The 21209-nt window shown below is 39.8% G+C and overlaps 1 protein-coding gene across 1 annotated transcript in view; it reads left to right on the top strand.

The window, feature by feature from the left end:
- doc2a (double C2-like domains, alpha) overlaps positions 1-21209 on the top strand; it is a 49296-nt gene extending 28087 nt beyond the window's left edge. The window contains exons 6-11 of the mRNA XM_022216920.2: positions 3653-3779; positions 4529-4588; positions 9090-9295; positions 14970-15051; positions 15649-15745; positions 17512-21209. Coding sequence (XP_022072612.1) covers positions 3653-3779; positions 4529-4588; positions 9090-9295; positions 14970-15051; positions 15649-15745; positions 17512-17648 — 709 coding nt within the window. The 3' untranslated portion in view covers positions 17649-21209. The remainder of the gene's footprint in view (positions 1-3652; positions 3780-4528; positions 4589-9089; positions 9296-14969; positions 15052-15648; positions 15746-17511) is intronic.

Genomic DNA, 21209 nt, shown 5'->3' on the forward strand with positions numbered 1-21209 from the left:
GGATAATTTAGGTTTCATCACATCTCATTTCAGAGCGATTACTGCTGCAGCCATTCATCAGGATGTCTTGACATCCAGTTTGTCCTCCCTCATTAACTAAATCGTGCAGAGCCTGAACGCATCGCTGCGGTTTTACGGTTTCTACAAACATCGTGGCAGCGCAGCATTAATCAGCAGAGCCACCAGGAGAAATTCAATGTTTTTACAACGAAGGAGTTTCTACAGGAAGAAACGATTCATCAGCAGCTCAGGAGATCACAGGAGGAATGTTTGAGAAGCTTTGAAGAATGTCTGTATAAAAATGTCTCAAATTTACATAAACGTTAGCCTAGCCGCGCCCATGTTCGTTAGACCCATGTTCTGAAGGCACAAGGGTCTAGGAACGCTCGACAGGGAGGGAGGCGGGCTAAAAGGTTGTCTTTCAAATCACTCTGCAGCAATTGGGTAGGTATACAACCAATCAGTGCAAAAGATAGGCTGACGTAGTTCCTAGAGCGCCGGCGGATTGTGGCTAAGTCCCATTAGCTTCCCAACCAGCGGAGCCAACTGGTGTATTAAGGATTTGCCATATCCCGTCGGCATAAGTCCAAATACGTCTTTCTTCTCAATGAAACACTTCAGTGCCGTCCTTTGTTTATCTTTCAAGTTGAATTTTAGCTTCAAATCTTTAAGGGCTGTGGCCAAAGCCGAGTCGAAAGATAACTGTTTATTGTGCGCCTGTTGTTTCTGTCAGAATCGTCACGCCTCTGTCGTCACTTAGTTACGCCCGCCTTCTGACTCTACACTTCATGGTGATTGGTCCGGCCAGTTTCAGGAGCATCCAGCCTCGAGCCTTATGGAGGGTAACTAGACCCACCCTGGCAGAGAATTAAATTCGTTGCCGTGGGTTGTCTAGCGCGGCTAGGCTACATAAACGTCCCAAAATTATAAGAATGTCTTAATTTTACAAAAAATTCCACTTTCCCGACTGTCCTTGAATGCAACACGTGGTTCCATCCGGGAAAATAAATATTTAGCATCAAGCTAAACACTTCTTGAGCTACATCTGATCAAACACAACTCAAAAACATTATTTTTTTTATCTTATCTCTTTTATCTTCATCTATAATAAATCTGATTTCAACAACTAAAACAGCATTTTATTCCAGAACTCCATAAACCTGCTGCCTGTAGTTTAGTAGATTTATTATTTAGTGAAAAATATCTGATAATTCTGAGTCTGATTGAGCAACATGTTTTAAAAACAGGAGTTCAGAGGGCTAAAAGAAGCAGCTCAGTGTAAATATTTCTGTAAAACCTTCTCAGCTCCTCCGATCTTCCTCCCGTTGAAGTGGTTCTAGCATCAGAACCTGGTTCCAGAGTGGCATTATATCCAGATAGATATCTAAACATTTCATCTGTGCAGGCGGCCAGCCTTCAACCGCTCCACCTCAGCCTGCCTCCTTTATGAATAATAGAAAATCACTCTGAGGTCAGCCGCACAGCGTTCCTCTTTCTGAATATACTTTCTGTGATTGTGTTTGCCATGAAACAGTTTGGTGTCGTTCTGTTTGCCGGCACATTTAAAATGCTCTTTGTGTCGCTTTAATCCCACCGCAGAGCCGAGCAGCTGCACTCTGATCTGATGAGCTTCACTGAAAAGCACAAAAGGTTTTTTTCTGTTTTGCATCGGCTGCGCTGCCAGCAGTGTGTTTGAAGGAGTGTGTTTACTGATGAAGCCGCAGCACGAAAAGAATCTCTGAGTTATTCAGAGGCGATGAAATGAAGGAGCTGCTTCCTCGTTACTGTCATGTCTCCTTTCTGGATTCATTTCTTGTCTCTTCTCTGCAACTCTTTAAAGATGTGGATAGATCTAAATCAATGTGAACATCTGGACGATGACATTTACTTCATTCTTCTTTATAAACTGATCAAACTCCGTGAGGCTCCACAGGGATCTTGAATGAACAGAACTTTTCAAGTCCAGACACTAATTCTCAGTTGGATTGAGGTCTGGACTCTGACTCGGCCTCCAGAACTTTCTCCTTGTTGTCTTTAAACCGTTTCTGAGGAGCTTCAGCTGTTTGCTTCTGATGGAAAACAAATCTTCTCCAAGTCTCAGTTCTCTTCAGACTGCATCAGGTTGTCCTCCAGGATTTCTCTAGACTTTGCTGCATTCGTTTTACCCTCTACCTTTACAAGCCTTCAGGACCTGCTGTGAGAAACATCATAATGCTGCTACCACCATGCTTCACAGTGGGGATGTTGTGTTTGTGATGATGTCCTCCAAACGTAGCATCTACTCTGATGGACAAAAAGCTCCATTCTGGTCTCCTCAGACCAAAGAACCTTCTTCCAGTTGACTTCAGAGTCTCCACATGTCTTCTGGTGAACTCCAGTCCTGATTTAATTCAAGCTTTTTTCTTTGTCTCCCTTAAAGCTTTGACTGGTGAAGAACAGACAACAGTTGTTTTATGAACAGTCTCTCCATCTCACCTGCTGAAGCTTGGAACTCCTTCAGAGGAGTCATAGGTGTCTTGGTTTCCTCCCTCACTAGTCTCTTTCTTACTCAGTCTCTCAATTGTTGAGGAGGTCCTGCTCTAGTCAGATTTACTCATGTTCCAAGAGATATTCAGTAACTTGGAAATCTTCTTGTATCATCTCCTGACTGATGTTTTTCAACAACCTTTTCTCAAAGTTTCTTGGAGTGTTCTTTAGTCTTCATGGTGTAGTTCTATCATTAGTGCTGATCCACCAGTGACTGGACCTTCCAGATACAGGAGTCTTTATGCTACAATCACTGAGACGCATTCACTGACCTCAGATGATCCACTTTAAATATGGTGAACGCTTATGCAATGAGTTCTTTCACATTTAATATTTTTCATTAGCTGACAGCACTTTGCAGAAGTCTGTTATCACTTTGACGTGACAGTTCTCTCTTTGTACAAGTCTTGTCATAAAACTCAAATTATGCTGAACATGATTCAAGGTTCAAAAGAATTAAAGGAGGACATTTTAAAGCGGGTGAATACTGATTGTGTCCAGTGTAGATGAATAAGTGTGTGAACCCTGTGATCATCACCATCATCCTGACATTTGCTGAATAACTGCAGCTCCTCCACTTTGATCTCGATCACTCGCTGACCTTTTTCAAAGCTGCTGAGAGCTGCTTCATCAGGAGCTTCTCTCTCCACCTCCTGCTGCTTACGAAGGCGTTTTATCAGAGCGACAGAAGAAGAATCTGAGTCACTGAAGGAGAATCCCAGAGGAGGATCTGTCCTCATTATCTGCTGCTTTTGATTCACTTACAGTCAAACTGCAGTTAGAGGAGGAGCTCACCTGTCCAGGTGTACGTCTACAGTCTGATCCACAGGTTTCTGTCCACAGATAGAAGAAACTAACAGGAGGAAAATGTTCTGAAAGTGACGATTAAAATACTTCACTAAATTCTGAAGAAGAAGAAAAAATAGAAGTCATTTAAGACGCAGAAGCTGATAAATTATAGAAATGAAACTAAATTAATTCAAAGCATGACATAATATTTCTGAAAAACGCCTTATGTCTAGTTTATAAATGGCTAAAAAAAAGACAACTTCAAAGAGAACCTTGATATTTAGACATTATTCAGGCTGATTTCATGATCTGGTTTCCTCTCTGTGTGTCCGTCCAGGTTGACTGTTTGTGACGAGGACAAACTGACTCACAACGAGTTAATCGGAGAATCCAGAGTTCCTCTGAAACGAGTGAAACCCGATCAGACGAAACGTTTCCACACCTGCCTGGAGCATCCACCTCCGGTAACACAACAGACACACAACAGACAATAAATGACACACGACAAATAACAAGCACACAACAGATACACAACGGATACTCAAAAGACGCATCCACCTCCGGTAACACAACAGATACAAGATGGACACACAACAGACAGACAACAGACACACAAAGAACACACAACAGACAAACAACAGACACACAAAGAACACACAACAGACACACAAAGAACACACAACAGACAGACAACAGACACACAAAGAACACACAACAGACAAACAACAGACATACAAAGAACACACAACAGACACACAACAGACAGACAACAGACACACAAAGAACACACAACAGACAAACAACAGACATACAAAGAACACACAACAGGCACACAAAGAACACACAACAGACAAACAACAGACACACAAAGAACAGACAACAGACACACAAAGAACACACAACAGACAGACAACAGACACACAAAAGACACATCCACCTTCGGTAACACAACAGACATACAACAGTCTACAGACACACAGAAGACACATACGGAAACACAACAGAATCACAACAAAGACACACAGACACAAAAGACACACAATAAACACACAACAAACAAACAACAGACACACAACAGCTATACAAAAGACACATCCACCTCCGATAACACAACAGACACACAACAGACAGACAGCAGACACACAGCAGACACACAACAGACAGACAGCAGACACATCCACTTCCTGTCTGATTCTGTCTTTTCTCTCCTCAGCTTCCGTCTCCGACTGCGATGGGTGAAGCCCTTCGAGGAATCTCCTGCTACCTCCGAGAGGTAAACATCTGCTGGTCGTCAGATTCAAACTAACTCTGACGTTCTGCTCTGAGGACACAACAAGCATGAAGGGAACGCTCCCTGGATGTTCTCTAAAGGTTCTGTGGATCAGAGACACAGCCAGAGTCGCCATCAGCAGAACAAATAAAACCACAAATCAGAGAATCGATCGTGTTTGAAGTGATGAATCAGAAGCAGGTTCCCTGAGATCACCTACAGCCTCCTGAACTTTCAGAGTCCAGGTTCTGAACATTTGCAGGTTTATTGGTTTTACTAGGATCTATTGAAGTCCAACAGACATGACTTTACTGCAGCTCTTCTCCTCACCGTGAGGAAAAGGAGAAAGTCTGAAGCTTCACATCGTGTCTTTGAATTCTCAGTCTGAGCTGGAAGCAGCAGGACGGAAAACTGCTCAGATTCCTTCTGATCTCAAACCATCGAGGACACAACAAAGACTCCGTCGGCTTCCTGCAGTCCGACTTCGAGTCTTTACGGGTTTGAACTCATCATCTTTTCCTCCAGCGGCTCTTTGGATTAGTCTTCTCTCATTTACCAGACTCTTCTCTTGTCCAGACGCTGCTCTTAGACGTCAAACAGATTCTTTATAAAAGGAAGAAGTTGAGCTTCTTCTCTCATCAGTCGGAGCTCCTATTGTTTCCTCACTCCGAGTTTCTCTCTTTAAAACACCAGAGAATGTGGCAATTATTTCAGAATCTTAGCACTGCAGGAAACTGGTCTAAAATTGCCTCACATTCATTAATAAAATATGAATTCTTTCTTAAACTAAAAATTCTGAGCTGAAATTCTGACAAAAACTATATACAACAACAGAGGACAAAAAATTGTTTCTAAAGAGATATGAAATGACGCGAGTAAGGCAGAAAATGACCCAAATCAAGAAAGCACAGACTCAAAATGAGAAAAATGAAAATATATGAAAAATGATATTATATTTTAAAGATCTATTAAAGGTCTTCTGGGGAAAAGTTCTGTTATATTAATGTTCTTACAGCCTCTTAATCTCTCATGGGTGTTTTTTGCAGTTAATATCTAAATTACTGTTTAGAATCTGTTTATAATCTGAAATTTAACAAAACACAAAAAAGATCTGCAAAACAAAATTACATTTTTCAACAGAATTACAGTAAAAAAATGTCAACAAACATAAGCTGAATTCAGTCAGTCAGATTTCAAATCTGCTCAGATGTAAACTCATTTGGCACAAATCCTTGTCTCTACATGAAAACTGTAAATGTAGATTTTCTGTCTCTGATTTGTAAAGAAAGCATTTCTGAGATGTCAGGGTCTGATGGAACATTTTCTGACAGTATTCTAACAAGCAGGCTTTCATTTGTTCTGTTTGCAGCTAATTGACCTCGACTCAGCGACAAACAGCAGCCAGAGACTATCTCTGGTCCTTTTCACCGTTTCCCTGCAGAAATACAGCCGTTTGAATAATTAGGAATGTAATGAAATGAAAAGCTCCGGTGGAAGCTTTTCAACCTTGGCAAGAAAGTCTAATTAAACTAATTGGTAGCATCTCAAAACGTGTCTAATTAGCAGGTTCAGCTCCAAAGCAGCAGAATTTATTACACAGTAAACTGAATTCCAGTTAATTAATGACTTCTCTGGTGTTAATATTTATTATTTAACATGTAAACTGCTGGTAGAGCAAAAGATGAGCGGAGAAAATTCATTATTTCAGCCCAAAGTTACAAAAAAAGAATAAATCAACATTCAATGAATGCAGAAGACAGCTAAACACAAGGACACGCCCCCTCAGCAGCTGTCAATCAAAGACACGCCCTTCAAGCAGCTGTCACTCAATCACAAGGACACACCCCTCCAGCTGCTGTCAATCAAACAAGCCCCTCCTACTGTAATTTCTGATATTTATTCAAACCTCTTTTCTTTCTTTCTTTTAATAATAAAATCAAAAAAACAAAACATTTTCAGCCTGTAAAAAATGATGACTAACTGACATATTTGTTGTTTTAATCTTAAAATTAGTTCCTTCTTGGTCAGTTTTAGGGAAACGGAGGGTTCTGGCTGAAACGCGTTGTTTCCGGGTCCTGAACATGTCAAACAGTAGATTTGAATGTGAATCCAGCTGTCAGAACATCTGGACAACCTCTGCTGCTTTCAAAGACGAGCCGGACGGATGTCTCACTCTGATGGGAAATCTGAGCCCGGCTGTCGGTCGGCTGCTCACCTGGACGGTGACCTTCGGTCTCTGAAGAGCAGCGAATCTTCATTTCCAGCCGGAGAGTCTCGGCTCAAATCTAATTCGGCGCCAAGTTCATCTACAAAGCACCAACTGGAGGCGGCCGGGAGAGAAGCTGAGCTGCTGCTGACTCCGAGTAAAAGCCATCGATCTGCTCATTTTTTGACCTTTTTTCTTTTCTTAGCTGCAGTTTTCTTTCTTTCTTTTTTGCTGGGAGGCGATCTCGCTGGACTGAGCTGAAACCGTATGAAGCTCTTCATACAAATGACTTGAATCACACTTTTGCCCTTTTTCTTAAGTTCAAACCGGAGCTTTTGTGTTTTCTGAGTGGCAGTAAAAGGTCGTGGAGCGATCAGGGGTAATGAGGTGATGGGAGCTCATGGAGGGATCCTGAGAGAAGAGGATGAATGAAGCCAAGTGGGTGAGACAAAGATGGAGGATTAAACCATCGATCGACTCACCCTGCTGGTGAGCTCAAATCGAAGGCCTGCCGTGATGAGCTCTAATGAACACCGTCAGTGTGGAGGCGGTGTCCATGTGACCTTCTCCTCTCTGCTTTGTGGGAATTTTCAGTGGATGATATTAAATTTGCAGTTTATCAGCAGAAAATGGGATTATACGTGGACTCAGTGGGATTCGACTCCCACAAACTGCTGCTCTGTTTTTGGATGAAGCTAAAAGTCGACGTAACACTTTTAGCTTCATCTGGTGGCTTCAGTCACACTGTGAAAACAAAAAACTAGCAGCGTACAGACTTCTAAAAACATCAATACAATTACAAAATGCACTCTGAATCTATACACCTAATCGTTCATTTTTTTTTAAAAAAAGGAAATATAAATGAATTCACATAAAACTATTTTTAAAAAAGGTAAAGTTGCTAATTTCGTGTATCTGGAAGGTCCAGTCACTGGTGGATCAGTGCTAATGGATAGAACTACGCCATGAAGACTAAAGAACACTCCAAGAAACTCTGAGAAAAGGTCGTTGAAAAGCATCAGTCAGGACGATACAAGAGCATTTCCAAGTTATTAAATATCTCTTGGAGTCCAGTTACATCCATCATTAAGAAAAAGAAGGAATTTTGGAACATGAGTAAATCTGACTAGAGCAGGACGTCCTCAGAAACTGAGACCAAGCAAGAAAGAGACTAGTGAGGGAGGAAACCAAGACACGAAAAAAGATTCTTTGGTCTGATGAGACCAAAATGGAACTTGTTATTCATCATACTAGACAGCATGTTTGATGGACACCAAACACCGTACATCATCCTAAACCCACTATCCCCACTGTCAAGCATGGTGGCAGCAGCATCATGATGTGGGGATGCTTCTCAACAGTAGAGGGTAAAATCAATGCAGCAAAGTATAGAAATGTTATTTTTACTGTTTTGTTTGACCCCCCAGCTGCTGGATTATTACCATTTTTTAAAAAGTGCAGCTCCACCTTAAACCCCAAACAGATATTAAATGTTGAATTACTGGCACTCTCTATTCTTTGCTTACACTGAAACAGACAAAACTCTGGCAAAAACAGGGGAGCAACATCACATTTGCTGACACTGTAAGGGTTTCAGACCAATGCAGTTAATCAAAACAGATAGATCTTTGAAGCAGAAAGCTGAAAGTCCATTCTGACCCACAGGGAGGGAGCATGACATTAAATACCAGAAAATCCAGAACACACACACCGAGCTACAGTATCACTGTGATTCCTTTGGGGTTAAACTTCTAAATGTGGGTTTGATGTCCATGAGCATCCTCACCTGTGGGAGTTTTTAGTATGAATTAAAGACACCAAAGACTGTGTCCCACCAGAGGAACACAAGATCAAAACTACATGGACACGAAGGATCAGACATTAAACACTGGACATTTTTCTGCTGCGTGATCTGAATATATTTGAAACTATGTGGTCAGTGTGACTATAATTTAATCACTATAGTAACAGTCTCCTTAATTATTTAATAGAATTCAACTTTCATCGCATCAGGTCATAAAATACTCAGATCATAATGTAGACATTTTGACATACTATATCTCCAAATTAGACAGGGATTATCTTCTGTGGTGCCTGAAAGGCTTCTCTCATCTGATTTTATCTTCTTATGCTTTCTTTTTAGGGTATTGAGTAATGGTCAGACTGACTAAACTAACCTGACAATCCTAACATACCTGCCTAACCTGAAGCACTAAACTAACCAGATTAAACTAAACCAGATTAATGTAACCAGACCAAGCTAACATAACTAACCTACATACTGTGGTCTATCCTCAGTGGGAGAACGAACAGCTGCACAGTCTGGAGGAAAGAGGTCGTCTTCTTCTCTCACTGCAGTTCCTGCCTCCTCTCAGCTCGGAGGACGAAGACGTAGAGGCAGGAAGTGAAGGTCGCCGCAATGGTGGTCTCTGCGTCGGAGTGAAGCGTTGTGCTCACCTGGCAGCCATGGATGTCAACGGGTTCTCTGACCCCTACGTCAAAATGTAAGAACTCTGATGTAATAAACTGTACAATTTAGTCCTGTACTAACCCCAACCTAACCTGACCTGACTACCCAAAGTAACATGACCTAACGAAACCTGACCAGCCTAACCAGACTTCCTTAATGAAATTGGTCGCTAAAAGATTTTCCAATTCCGTTGTAAATCTCAATAACAGTAAAAAAAAAATATTCTATTCTACTCTATGGTACACTAACCTGACTAACTTAACCTTACATAACTACACTAATGTAGCCTGGCTAACCTAACTAGACTAACCTAACCGAACTTGACTAACCCAACAAAACTTGCCTGACTAACATAATCTGACAAATCAAACCTGACCAGCCTAACCAGACTGCCTTAAGTTCAACAAGTGGTCACAGTCACAAAATTGGTCACCAAAAGATATACCAATTATGTTGCAAATCGCAATGATAATAAAGACATTCTATTCTGAACTAACCTGACTAACTTAACCTGAGCAGTAACCACACTATTCTTACATAACCACACGAACCTAACCAGACTAACCTAGCCTGGCCTAACAAACCTGACAAACCTAACCAGTCTAACCAAACTAACTTCACCGGGCTAACCAAACTAATCTAACCTGACAAACCAGACCTGACCAGCCTAACTTTAATTTCACTAAGTCAGTACCACGAAATTGGTCACCAAAACATTTACCAATTATGTTGCAAATCACAATGATAATAAATACATTCTATTCTGAAGTAATCTCACTAACCTAACCTGACTTACATAACCAAACCTAACCCACCCTGACCAAATCTTGTCTAACTGAACTAAACTAGCCTGACTAATCTAATCCAACTAAGTTAACCTATCCTGATGTAACATAACTCAACCTTACCTAACCTAACCTGACTGACCTAACCCAACTAAAAATAAACTTGACTTACCTAACCTAACTCAATCTTAGCGAACCTAGCTTAACCTGACTAACCAAACCCAACTAACCTAACTTTTGCTGTATGCTGAGATATGAGCCCTAAAAGATGAAGCAGCTTCAGCATATCCAAACATAATTTTTGTTCATGAAACCAAACAATCCCAGTCTGGAAAAGCTGGTTATTAGCTCATTATGCCAACTGGACTTTCTGAAGCTGGATATGAGCATATTTTCATTAAAGAGGTGGATTTGTCAACAGATAACCAATCACTAACATGGGCAGGTTTATATTTCTGTATATGTAGGTTTTTGTTCAATATTTAGTTAAATTATCATTATAGTAGCATAAAATTGTTTAACAGATTTCACAAACAAGACACATTATGTAAAGGGTATACGGACACAGTTTTCATGTTGATGTGCAGGATAAATCCAGTAACTCTAATATTCTCATAGTGTGTAAGACAGTTCTAGCATTTCTGTTGCTTGAGGGTGTCAAACGGTTTTGAGAGAAAGTAAAGAAGAAACAAAAAAAAAAATATCCTTGAACATCATACCTGCTCTGGAGGGTCAGCTTCAGTTACCATGGTGATGTAGAAGGTGGGAAGTAAGCCACAGCTATAGACCTGAAAACCCAGAATTAATCAGAAATAATCACATAAATAAACAAAAACAAGAACCACAAGACAGCAACATTCGTTTGTTGGTACACTGTAAAAAAAAGTCATGAAAAAATCTTACAAAATGGTACAATACTGTCATGTTGAAAAACTAATAAGATGGTGAAATGAATGCGAAATATTTGAAAAATAATGACACACTTTTGCTGATTTAAATGCAGTAAAACAGTATAGTTTCATGGCCAAACATTGTAAAAATGAATAAATAAAAGCACTGCTAGTAGCAAAAACACAGATTTTTGATGTGGATGCTATTGAGTATTGTTTTTACACTGAACATGTAAATTAACATTTTTTTTTCTGTGGCTTTAGCTAAACAGGAAACAATTACATACCACTTTTCAGTTCTGAATATACAGATTTTTGTAGTACTAGTTATAATCTGTAATTTAACAAAACATGAAAAACTGTAAATAACAGTAAATTATTCATAAAATTTGTTAAAAAAAAAACGTTTAAAACATTAATTTTTTACATTGTAAGGCACTCCGTCCAACAAGTGGGAGAAAGCTTTTGTCTGTCATTTAAATTCGTATACGATTTCTTCATTTCATGCAGCTTTATACTACTATTTTTGTTGATTTCACTGTAAATTTTGTCTTTTTCAGTTTCACCAATATTTGAAATGCTCACATTTACTGAAAAGTGAAGCGGGGTTTTGTGAAAGATTCAATTTAACAGAATTTTATTTATTAGATTTTTATAAACAGAAGAGAAAACAGATGAAGCAATAAAAGTGAGAAAAGCTAAATGTAAACTAATATATAAACATCAACAAGTAAAGTGTTTAGATGTGACCTTTTTAGCAATAACTCACCGTTCCTCCTGCAGACCTCACTGAGGACTGAATCTCACATTTTTACAACACTGAGACAATTAGAAGCTGGGGTTCTGCCATCTTATTAGCCGTTCTAATCAATGATGCCGTTTCTGTTGAAGAGAAAGCCCATCTGTCTGCTGGCAGGGAGGATAATAAAAGAAAAATCTCGTCCGGAGGAAACACCAGGGGCCACAGTCGGGATTTAAGGCTTCTCCTCGCTTTTGTTTCCTCCAGTCCTCGAGAGACGCTGACTTTGAAGAGGACGACAGGTTTAATTTTAATGCAGCACGCTGTCAGAATACAAACTGAGCCAGAGCCAGAACAAGGAGGCGACTGACAGCTGAGAGGTCGAACAGAAATTCAACAGTTTTAGAAGTGGATGCCGCCTCCAGAATATCAGCAAGCTGTGTCACTGCAGCATTTCAACCAATATATTGGCTTAAAATAGGTCGATACTCAACATTTCTAACTCTTTTGAAGGTATCCACATGTTTCTAGGTTACTTTACCTGCTCTGTGTCCCACATTATATCCAATCCAGTAGGTTTTTTTTGCCAGTTGAATGAACTTTAAAGGACAAACTCAGCAGTTTAATGCAGTTTTCCACCTGCCACACAGTAACTGCAGCTCCCACACTGTGACTAAAATGTTATTAATACATCAAAATCACATGATTTCAACCATGACGGTTATATTTAAACGATTATAGGTCATATGATAACCACATTTACATAAATTCCATCTGTAAATCATGTTATTTATAGTCTAGTTTCCAAATATGAACAAGAACTCCACACAAACCAAACACATACAGCCGAAACATTAGAAATAACACTACAGGATTACTTAAAGTCATTAATATCAGGCCTGATTATAATATAAACTTCAAATGCTACTTTACTCACAGTTATCTGGTGACAAGAAATTTCCACAAGAAAAGTTTCATGATAACAAACCTTTTTTATTTGCTATTTTTAAGACAGTATAACCATTTTGAGTAATATTTCCTATATGTCCCAGTGCAATACCCTAATCACAGAAGCTGTAATTACTTGATGAAGGTAAAATTTGTCATACCATTGTGAATAAATGGAGATGTCTTGGCCTACATTTTCCAGATGTAAAGGAACGTGATAAAAAAATAAATTAAAAGCAATTTAAAAAAAAATCACATCACATTTTTAGATTTGTTTCTGTGGAAAAGAAATGGAACAATTAAAACTTCAGCTAACATCTTGACTCATATCTCAAATATCCGTCAAAGTAATATATATTTTTTGAAAATTGCTCGAAACAACTTTAGAAACAGGATTGTTTGTTTAAGAAAAAATATTGAAGTTGGCTGATTTTTGGAGGTACGATTTTTAAAATTTGGCTCATTAACATAGAAGAGGCAGAGCTTTTGACCTATACTGTAACCAGCCACTAGGGGGCGATACTGTGACATCCTCAAGTGTTGTGGTTTCTGTATATGCGGTATAAAACTTAAAGCACACAAAGACAATTATCTCTTTTCTTAGCCTCGATTGATGAGGTAGAATCTGCCCCCTAGTGGACAATCCTGGTGCAGCAGCTGTTGTTTACATCTATTTTGTGTTTTTGGTGCCTCTTTCTTGCTTATATTTAGTTTTAAATGAATAACTTTACCAAACCTGACATTGATTTCAGTGAGAGGGTACTGGTAAACTGGCTGTGTGCTAAAAATAAAAGATTAATTCCTTTTTGAACCAGTCAGACATATTGACTGATGTCTGCAGGGTTGGACTCTGTGAATCCACAGTGGATCAGCAGCCTCAGCTGTGAGACAACAGCTCAACTCTCAGAGTCAATTCAGAGGAAATGAACAGATTTAATATTCCAGCCAGCAGCTTGGAGCTCCTTCATCTCCTGCACAGCGTCCCCGGACCGACAGCAAGGTACCAGGGACCTGAAATGGGGGTTGACAGCGATGAAGGGGAGCCAGCCGAGCGAGTCCACACCTTGCTTTTATCATTTCCTTGTGTCATCTTTAAAATAATTGGTCAGAACCAATTATAGCACAACTCTGTCCGGTCCAGTAGCTCTGCTGTTGCTGAGACCTGTACCTCCTGTTAATCATCTATCTACACTGTACCCAGACTACTGACGATGTGGGGACACATATCTGTTAATACATTTACAATGTAGGGACTTAGTGTCCTTATAGGGACACAAAGGAGTCTTCAAAAATGTAATTAGGTTGGGTTGAGGTTAGTTTAGTAGAGTAACATGAAATTGTGGTACAGCTATAACAAGTTATTTAGAGTTGGGCTATGGTTCAGGTTAGGTTAGGGAGGACTGTGGTTAACTTAGGATGAAGGCAGACAACTTAAATTAAACTAAGGTTAGAGAAAGGTTGCTGCAAAGTTGGGTTAAAGTTAGTGATAAGTTAAGGAAACAAACTAAGGCTAAATATGGTAAGGTTAGGTTCTGAAAGGTTAAGTTAAGGTTAAAGACAGGTGACTTTAACATTGGGTTGAATTTATATCTGGTCAGAGGAAGGTTTAGGAGAAAAGTAAGATTTCAGCTCAATATTGGGTTAATTTAATGTTAGGTAGGTAGAAGGTTAAGGTAAAGTTAGAGGAAGGTTATGTATAGTAAGCTAGTGTAAAGTAGGCTAAATTTTAGACCTTCTATTCAGTTGTCCATTTGGTGCCGAGTTTCTGAGAGCTGTTTGAGGGTTTGATTTAGAATCAGGTTCAGGTCTGGGTCCTGACAAAGACAAATGTGAAAAGTACTGCACTGTAAAACTGACCCGGTGCGATTAATTATTAATCACAGCTTCATTTCTGATGATTTGCACGATTTCATGTGAGTGCAGCATGAAAGTGTTCCTGTAGAGCAGCAGTCTGCTGCAGGCTACAGTAATTAAACTCTTCTTCAGTCCTCTCGCTGTGGTTCTCTCATTAATGGCTTTTTAAAATCAGCCTCATAGTCATAAAGTTATAAATCTGCAAGTCACTGATATGATCTGATGGTTCATGTCTGATCATTATAAACTAATGATGGTTCCATCAGGTTCACTGCAGGATGTTTTGGTAGCCGTGCTGCTAAAGTGCTACCTTCAATTGTGTCAATTTCCCATGAACTTTACTTTAAGCAAAATCAAACATCCATTATTAAAGCAGCATGTGTTACACTCATTAATAATTTTGTACTTATATGAACACATTTACAGGCTCCACACAGCGGATAAATCATCACTCATGCAGCTAAATCAAAACTATTCTTCTCCTATTTTCAGATACCTGAAGCCTGACATACAGAAGAAATCCAAGCACAAAACAGCTGTGATGAAAAAGACCCTGAACCCTGAATTTAATGAGGTAAAAACCCCCAGGTGCTGCCCCCTGGACGGTCAGAGCTTTAACAACCTCCTACTCACTCTCTGCAGGTATTGTCTAATTTCAATCTGGCCCCTTCTCGCCACTTTGCCCTCCGATCTGCAGGAAAATCCTCTCAGGGGAAATGTCTCGTGTGTTTCTCCCACATACACAATAGCCAGAACATGTGTCTCCTGTGATAAAATAGATTTTAATCCTTTCAAGTGATGGAAAAAGCTCAAGCTGTGGTATCATAAATGTGATGCACAATACCCACAACTTGGCCCAAGACAACCACAAAGATGTAAAACAACCAAAAATGTGAGACAAAACTGTAATTTTGGACTTATCAGTAAAAACGCCAAGAAAAAAATGCGCAAAACATTAACATTTGTCATTAACATCCACAATGTCGTAATATCTTTTGTTACTTATGTCCTTTCCAGTCAGAAGGAACCTGTTGGTCAAATAAAACTGACTATGATCTAATCCTGTCGTGGGGATGAACATGCTTGTGGTTCATCACTTGGTCGTTCAGGAGGTTTTTTATGCTGGACCTCGCAGCCCTTCACTCTAAATCTCTGCATGTTTCCTCTGCAGGAGTTCTTCTATGAGATTTCGCTGTCAGAGTTGGCCAACAAGACTCTGGAGGTGACGGTGTGGGACTACGACCTCGGACGCTCCAATGACTTCATCGGTGAGATCACTCCTCCAATCTGAGCATGAAGTGGAAAGTGACGCCCGGCGATCCACGAACGCCTCGGGGCTTTTTGGAAAACTCTCAGAAATCAGTTTTTCTGCTGACGGGGAGTCAGTCTGTCAGTGATGGTGTAGAAAGTTTTTAGCAGGATCATTCTCTGCTTCAGCTGTGAGCAAACGCTGTAAATATTAATGAGTCTAACACATGCTGCTCATTAGTGCCGGCAAAGCTGCTCAGCTTGTGGAGGTTATTACTGCATATTTATCACACCAACCATCTGTATTTCTGATCTCATACTTGTCCTGTGCTGATTTTGGTAGTTTAGCTCATTCTGTCATTATGCTCATGTTCTAGTTTAATATGGGAGCAGAGCGCTGGTTGCTGAAGTTTCCACAGATATCCATAAATAATCATTTCAGACTGGCTGCCACGAATCAGCAGAATCATGTTATCAGTTCCGTTATCACGCAAATTTATTTGGAAGTAAGAACATTTATCAGCATTTACTGAGAGTGAAAAGTTAATTTTTTTGTTTCTACTGCAAATAATTTTTTTGGCTGGTAAAAGAAAAGTTTTCTGATGCTTTTAAATGGTTAAAAGAAATTTGTTTGTAATTTCAAAATTGTAGAAATGCCCGTGAAATTTTAAGTTCACAATTTTTATCTTGTACATTGCTAATAATTCTGAAAGCTACATGAATTTGATCGAGACTTTAGTTTGGGTTAAAGAGCAACGTGTCCTTTTAGGTGTCCACACAGAGACTGAATTGACTCCCAGCTTGAACCAAGACTGTGAAGACTCGCCAGATGTCCACATGAAGACACTAATGACTCTCAGATGTACACATAAAGGCTACAATGACTCCCAGATGGGAACAAAGAAAGATTCCCAGGTGTCTGCATAAAGACAGTAAAGACTCCTCAGTGTCTACAAAACTGTATTGACTCCCAGCTGGGAACCAAGACCATAAAGACCACCAGATGTCCACATAAGGACAATAGTGACTCCCAAGTGTCCACAAAAATCAAAAGACTCACTGGTGTCCGTTGAGTGACAATAAACTCCCATGTGTCCGTTCAGAATAGTCATGTCCTACAGGTGTAGACACACAGACATAGGCGTCAGTTTAGGGGGGGACGGTGGGGAGGTGTCCCCCCCACTTTTTGTCAGGGGTCATTTTGTCTCCAACACATTCAAATTCTTCACATGTAAGCCGTTGTAAACCCAGTTATTTTCAGCAGTATAGAAAATTCCGACGCTCCTGAACGCACCATCCGCACTCGGCCGAGAGTTGCACAGACATGCAGCACACCTGCGTGAGGTTAAAAAAAACGCGCAGATGCTAAATTTGCACCCGTGCCAAGTGGAAGCTCTGACCAGAGGTGTGCAGGGGCAAAATTTCAGCCCGGGAGAATTAGTACTATAGCGGCCCACAGACCCCTCTACCTGCATGTACTGATAGCTCAACAGGTTGAGCCTCCACCTTTGGTGCAGTGGTTGTGAGTTTGAGCCCAGCTTGTGGCATTTTGCCGCCTTTCTTCGACATTTTCTGAAAGTGCTGTGGTCTCCATCCCCCCCACTTTTAAAAACAAACTGACGCCCTTGCACACAGATGATCATGGACTCCAACATATTCACATTTTTAAGTTATATTATTAAATTTTAGGGGTCTCCGAAGGTTTGTCTAAAAAGTCATGACTCCCAGAGGTTCTTACAGGGACAATAACAGATGTCTAACTCTTCCTGTGCCTCCTGTTTTTCAGGTGGCGTCTGTCTCGGCTGCCAGTCACAGGGCGACGCCCTCCGTCATTGGACGGACTGCCTGAAGAACAAAGGCCGTAGGGTGGAGCGGTGGCACATCCTGACCAATGAGCTGCCACGAACAATGAGCCACGACTAACAGCAAGCAGCAGTATGCAGACGGTCACTGTCAGGAATCACATGGTTTACAGGGATCCACTGGTTTCTTTAATGGACGAACGCAAGTAACTTCACCACAGGAAGCAGCAGTAACTGAAAGGACAGGTGTATTATAAGAGGGACTGTGAGGGCAGGGTGAAGCCAGAGCAGCATGGTGTGTGCCTTCATTACTGGTCATCTGGAGTTAAAGCACCGTCAGCACCACACCTGCACTCATACATACATGACAGGGTTACATACGAAGGGTAGAACTCACCAAAGTGAAGCAGACATTTTGTAGATTTGTCATATGACATCAGTGCATGGGTTGTTTTTCACAACAGCCAAGTGAAATTCAGATCTTTAGTTTCTTACTTGCCGTTTCCATTCAGAGGTTCCATGTTGACATAAACTTCTTGGGTATAGCAAATCAAATCACTTATTTTTTGAAAGTTCTTATTCATTCTTCTTACGTTTTGTTTATGACCTTAACTGCAGCCCTGCTAGTGGCATGTTGTGTAAGAGTTACATACACTTCTAATTCAGAATGTAAGAAACATGCATGGACATGTGTTGTGTTGCACCTGTAGACTGTTCGTAAAAGATGGCTGTAGCATTACTCATTGGTTTGTGGAGAACTATTTTGAAGCAGACTCTGCTTATTCTTCAATTTTCCTCCGAGTGGGACCAGATCTCACTGAAACAAAGTCATGCTGTGTTTAATGAGTTTGAACGACTGAGTGAGAAAAGCTGATCCTTAGATGAAGTCCTGGGCTGATTATATTAATCTAAGCCCCATCCTTTTAGTCACACAGATGTTGTAAATCTGAATCATTTACTTTACTGACAATGCAGCAATATCAATCAATACTTGATCGTGTAAATTCAGCATTTATTTGTCTTGTGCTGATTTTGCTGGCAAACCTAAAATATAAAGTATGACCCTAAATGCAGCTGTTAGATATTCACATAAGAAGTACGTCCTGACTGATTCTGACTTAATACGTGAGCAGTAGCTGTAGATCAAGAAGCCTCCCAGAATACTTTGCCATGGTGCCCCCTTACTGGCTAGACTCCCATAATGCTCTCTGCTTGCCAACACGAACTGTAGTCTGAATGACTCCTCTTCTGGTCTCTACAGTATTAAACAGTAAGAGGCTCCACCTGGTGGAACAACCAGGTACTGCAGCTGATCTATAACACCAAGTGTGTGCTATCGAGGAAAACGGTATTGTTTGTTGGCAGATGCTAAATGTTAAATGATCTGGATCGGGAGTTTAAAATTTTGATTGTTTATTAGACTTGAAATAAAATCGGAGAAATCGCCCCCTATTGGCTGTTAGAAAGAATAGCTTCACTTTTTAGACCTACAGGCTACAGCCATCTTTCATGTACAAGCTACAGATAAAACTAATTTTCCGAATCTTCCTGGCACACATCTCAATGTTCCAGAGGAGCTTTTACTCTCTGAAAACTTCAGTTTTTAAGAAATTAATGTCCCCAGAGCATTTGTTGGAAAACCACGTTTGGCTCATCAAGTTTATTGATACTAGACCCTTGTAGGTTTGTTCTGTTCAGAACTGACATTCCAGAAACATTTTCAGGGAAGAAAAGACACTTCTGAGCAACCCAGAAAAACTACTATGTGGGTCTAAACACTGACGGGTTAAAATTGGAGAAGACATCAAAGATCATTTTTGTGCCTTCTCAATGTTTTCGTCTGTTCTCTGAAAACATCCACAACAGAGACTGGACATCAAATCACAACAATCTTACAACAATGTCTCCTCGACTGTCTTTGATTCCCTTTAAATTTTTGTAGTGCAAACTATGGATATTTATAAAGATAACTGAAGTTTAAGACTGACATGTAAAATACATGTCTAAATGTTTTAAAAGCTGCCCATCGCCTCACATTTTTTCGCAAATTGAAATTTGAGGCTCCGTTTGACAGTTTCCCACGTGTTCTTAATTTCTTCCAACTCCAGAACTCCGTTTTCCTTGGATTAGACTATTAAGCAACGCTTTTATTTTTGTGGTTCTACTTGTCAAACCTGCTCCATCAGTTATGAAAGTTAAATGAAAATTCCCTTTTTTCAGTTTTGTATTATTGTGACGTCTAGCTACATATGGTTTGCAAAATATCCCTAGTAGAGTCACAAACTATTTGATCTACTTGTCCAGTATTGCAGATTGTGAATCAATGTCATGTTGAGAAATACCTGTGAAGATTTCAGGTTTTTATTTTTAACCTGAGATTTTGTCATTCTGACAGTAAAAATTTAAATATTGGGAAAACCCCCGCTGAAAGTAGGTCAATGGGCGACTTTAAAACATATTTGCATGTAGCATTTACAATTTAAAGTTTCATTTAGCATGTCATGACCAAATTTCACTGTCACCACTTTAGATATACATGAGTTAGAATTAAAAAACTAAAGATAATATAAATCTTTATTAATCTAAAAGTAAATTCTTGAGAAACTAGACTGGGCAATTCTGGGAAAAATTGCAAATGTGATTGCAGCTACAACAAATGCACAGACGGAAGCTGACATCTGATTAAAGGACAACCCCTCTGCCCACTGTGCCACATATATCAATTTTTATATTATCAGAGATGGTCTGGAGAAATTGTTCTAAAAATGTGATAATCTGAAGTAGAATGAATCTTTTGTAGTTTAAAAAAAATGCAAAAAAAAAAACTGCTGAAGGTGGATTGAAAATATTAGGGAGTATTTGTTATATCAATGTAAAATTTCACCAATATCTTTATGAATATCCTTATTTTATGCTATAGTTTCAGGGAAATCAGAGACATTTGGGAGGAATCGTTTTAAAAATATTGATAAGCTTCAAATTTCAGTGTGCAGAAGAAAACCCTGTTCAAGTGTTTATCATGAAGAATGTGATGTATCACTCTAAAATAGTACAACTATCTTTATTTTTTTGGTATAATTATGGTCTCAGATGAAATAAGCCATCAGTGTTGGTTGAAGGACGTGAATATGATGTCATTGTCATTTCAGAAACTTTTCTAACTTCTACCCCTTCGTCTCTTTAGCAGCACAAAAATCAGTTTACAGAATGAAACGGTGGAAGATTTATCATGAAAACCCAAAAGCAGCCTCTGATTTTGAGCCGGTGACCGTCAAAGTGTTCCACCCATGAAGCTCCATATCGCACGGATCACGTCTCTATTGCACTCTTCAGTACGACTGTGAAGAAAAAAAAAAAACTCAGTGCATCCCGTTGGTGATGATTTCTCAATACAAGTGGTTCTTCCTCGTTGTTGCATGATGCAATATGTTGACTTTCGATCTCTATACTCCCCTTGCCTGTTTTCTAATCCAAGTGTTGAAGTGAGACATGAGACGTTCAGGTTCAGCCCCTGCTCCATGTTTACAGTGTTCTTGTTCCTTCTTATGCACGACTGAATGTACGAATGTGGCTTTCTATACGATATCGTTGTTTACACTGATCTCGTGCTTTACAGGTGTTCTTACATTTCTATCAGGTGTTTTATGTACGATGCAACAATAAATTTGGAATGCAACGCAGA

Source organism: Acanthochromis polyacanthus, chromosome 21 (genome assembly GCF_021347895.1).
Source record: "Acanthochromis polyacanthus isolate Apoly-LR-REF ecotype Palm Island chromosome 21, KAUST_Apoly_ChrSc, whole genome shotgun sequence".
Classification (NCBI taxonomy): Eukaryota; Metazoa; Chordata; class Actinopteri; family Pomacentridae; genus Acanthochromis; species Acanthochromis polyacanthus.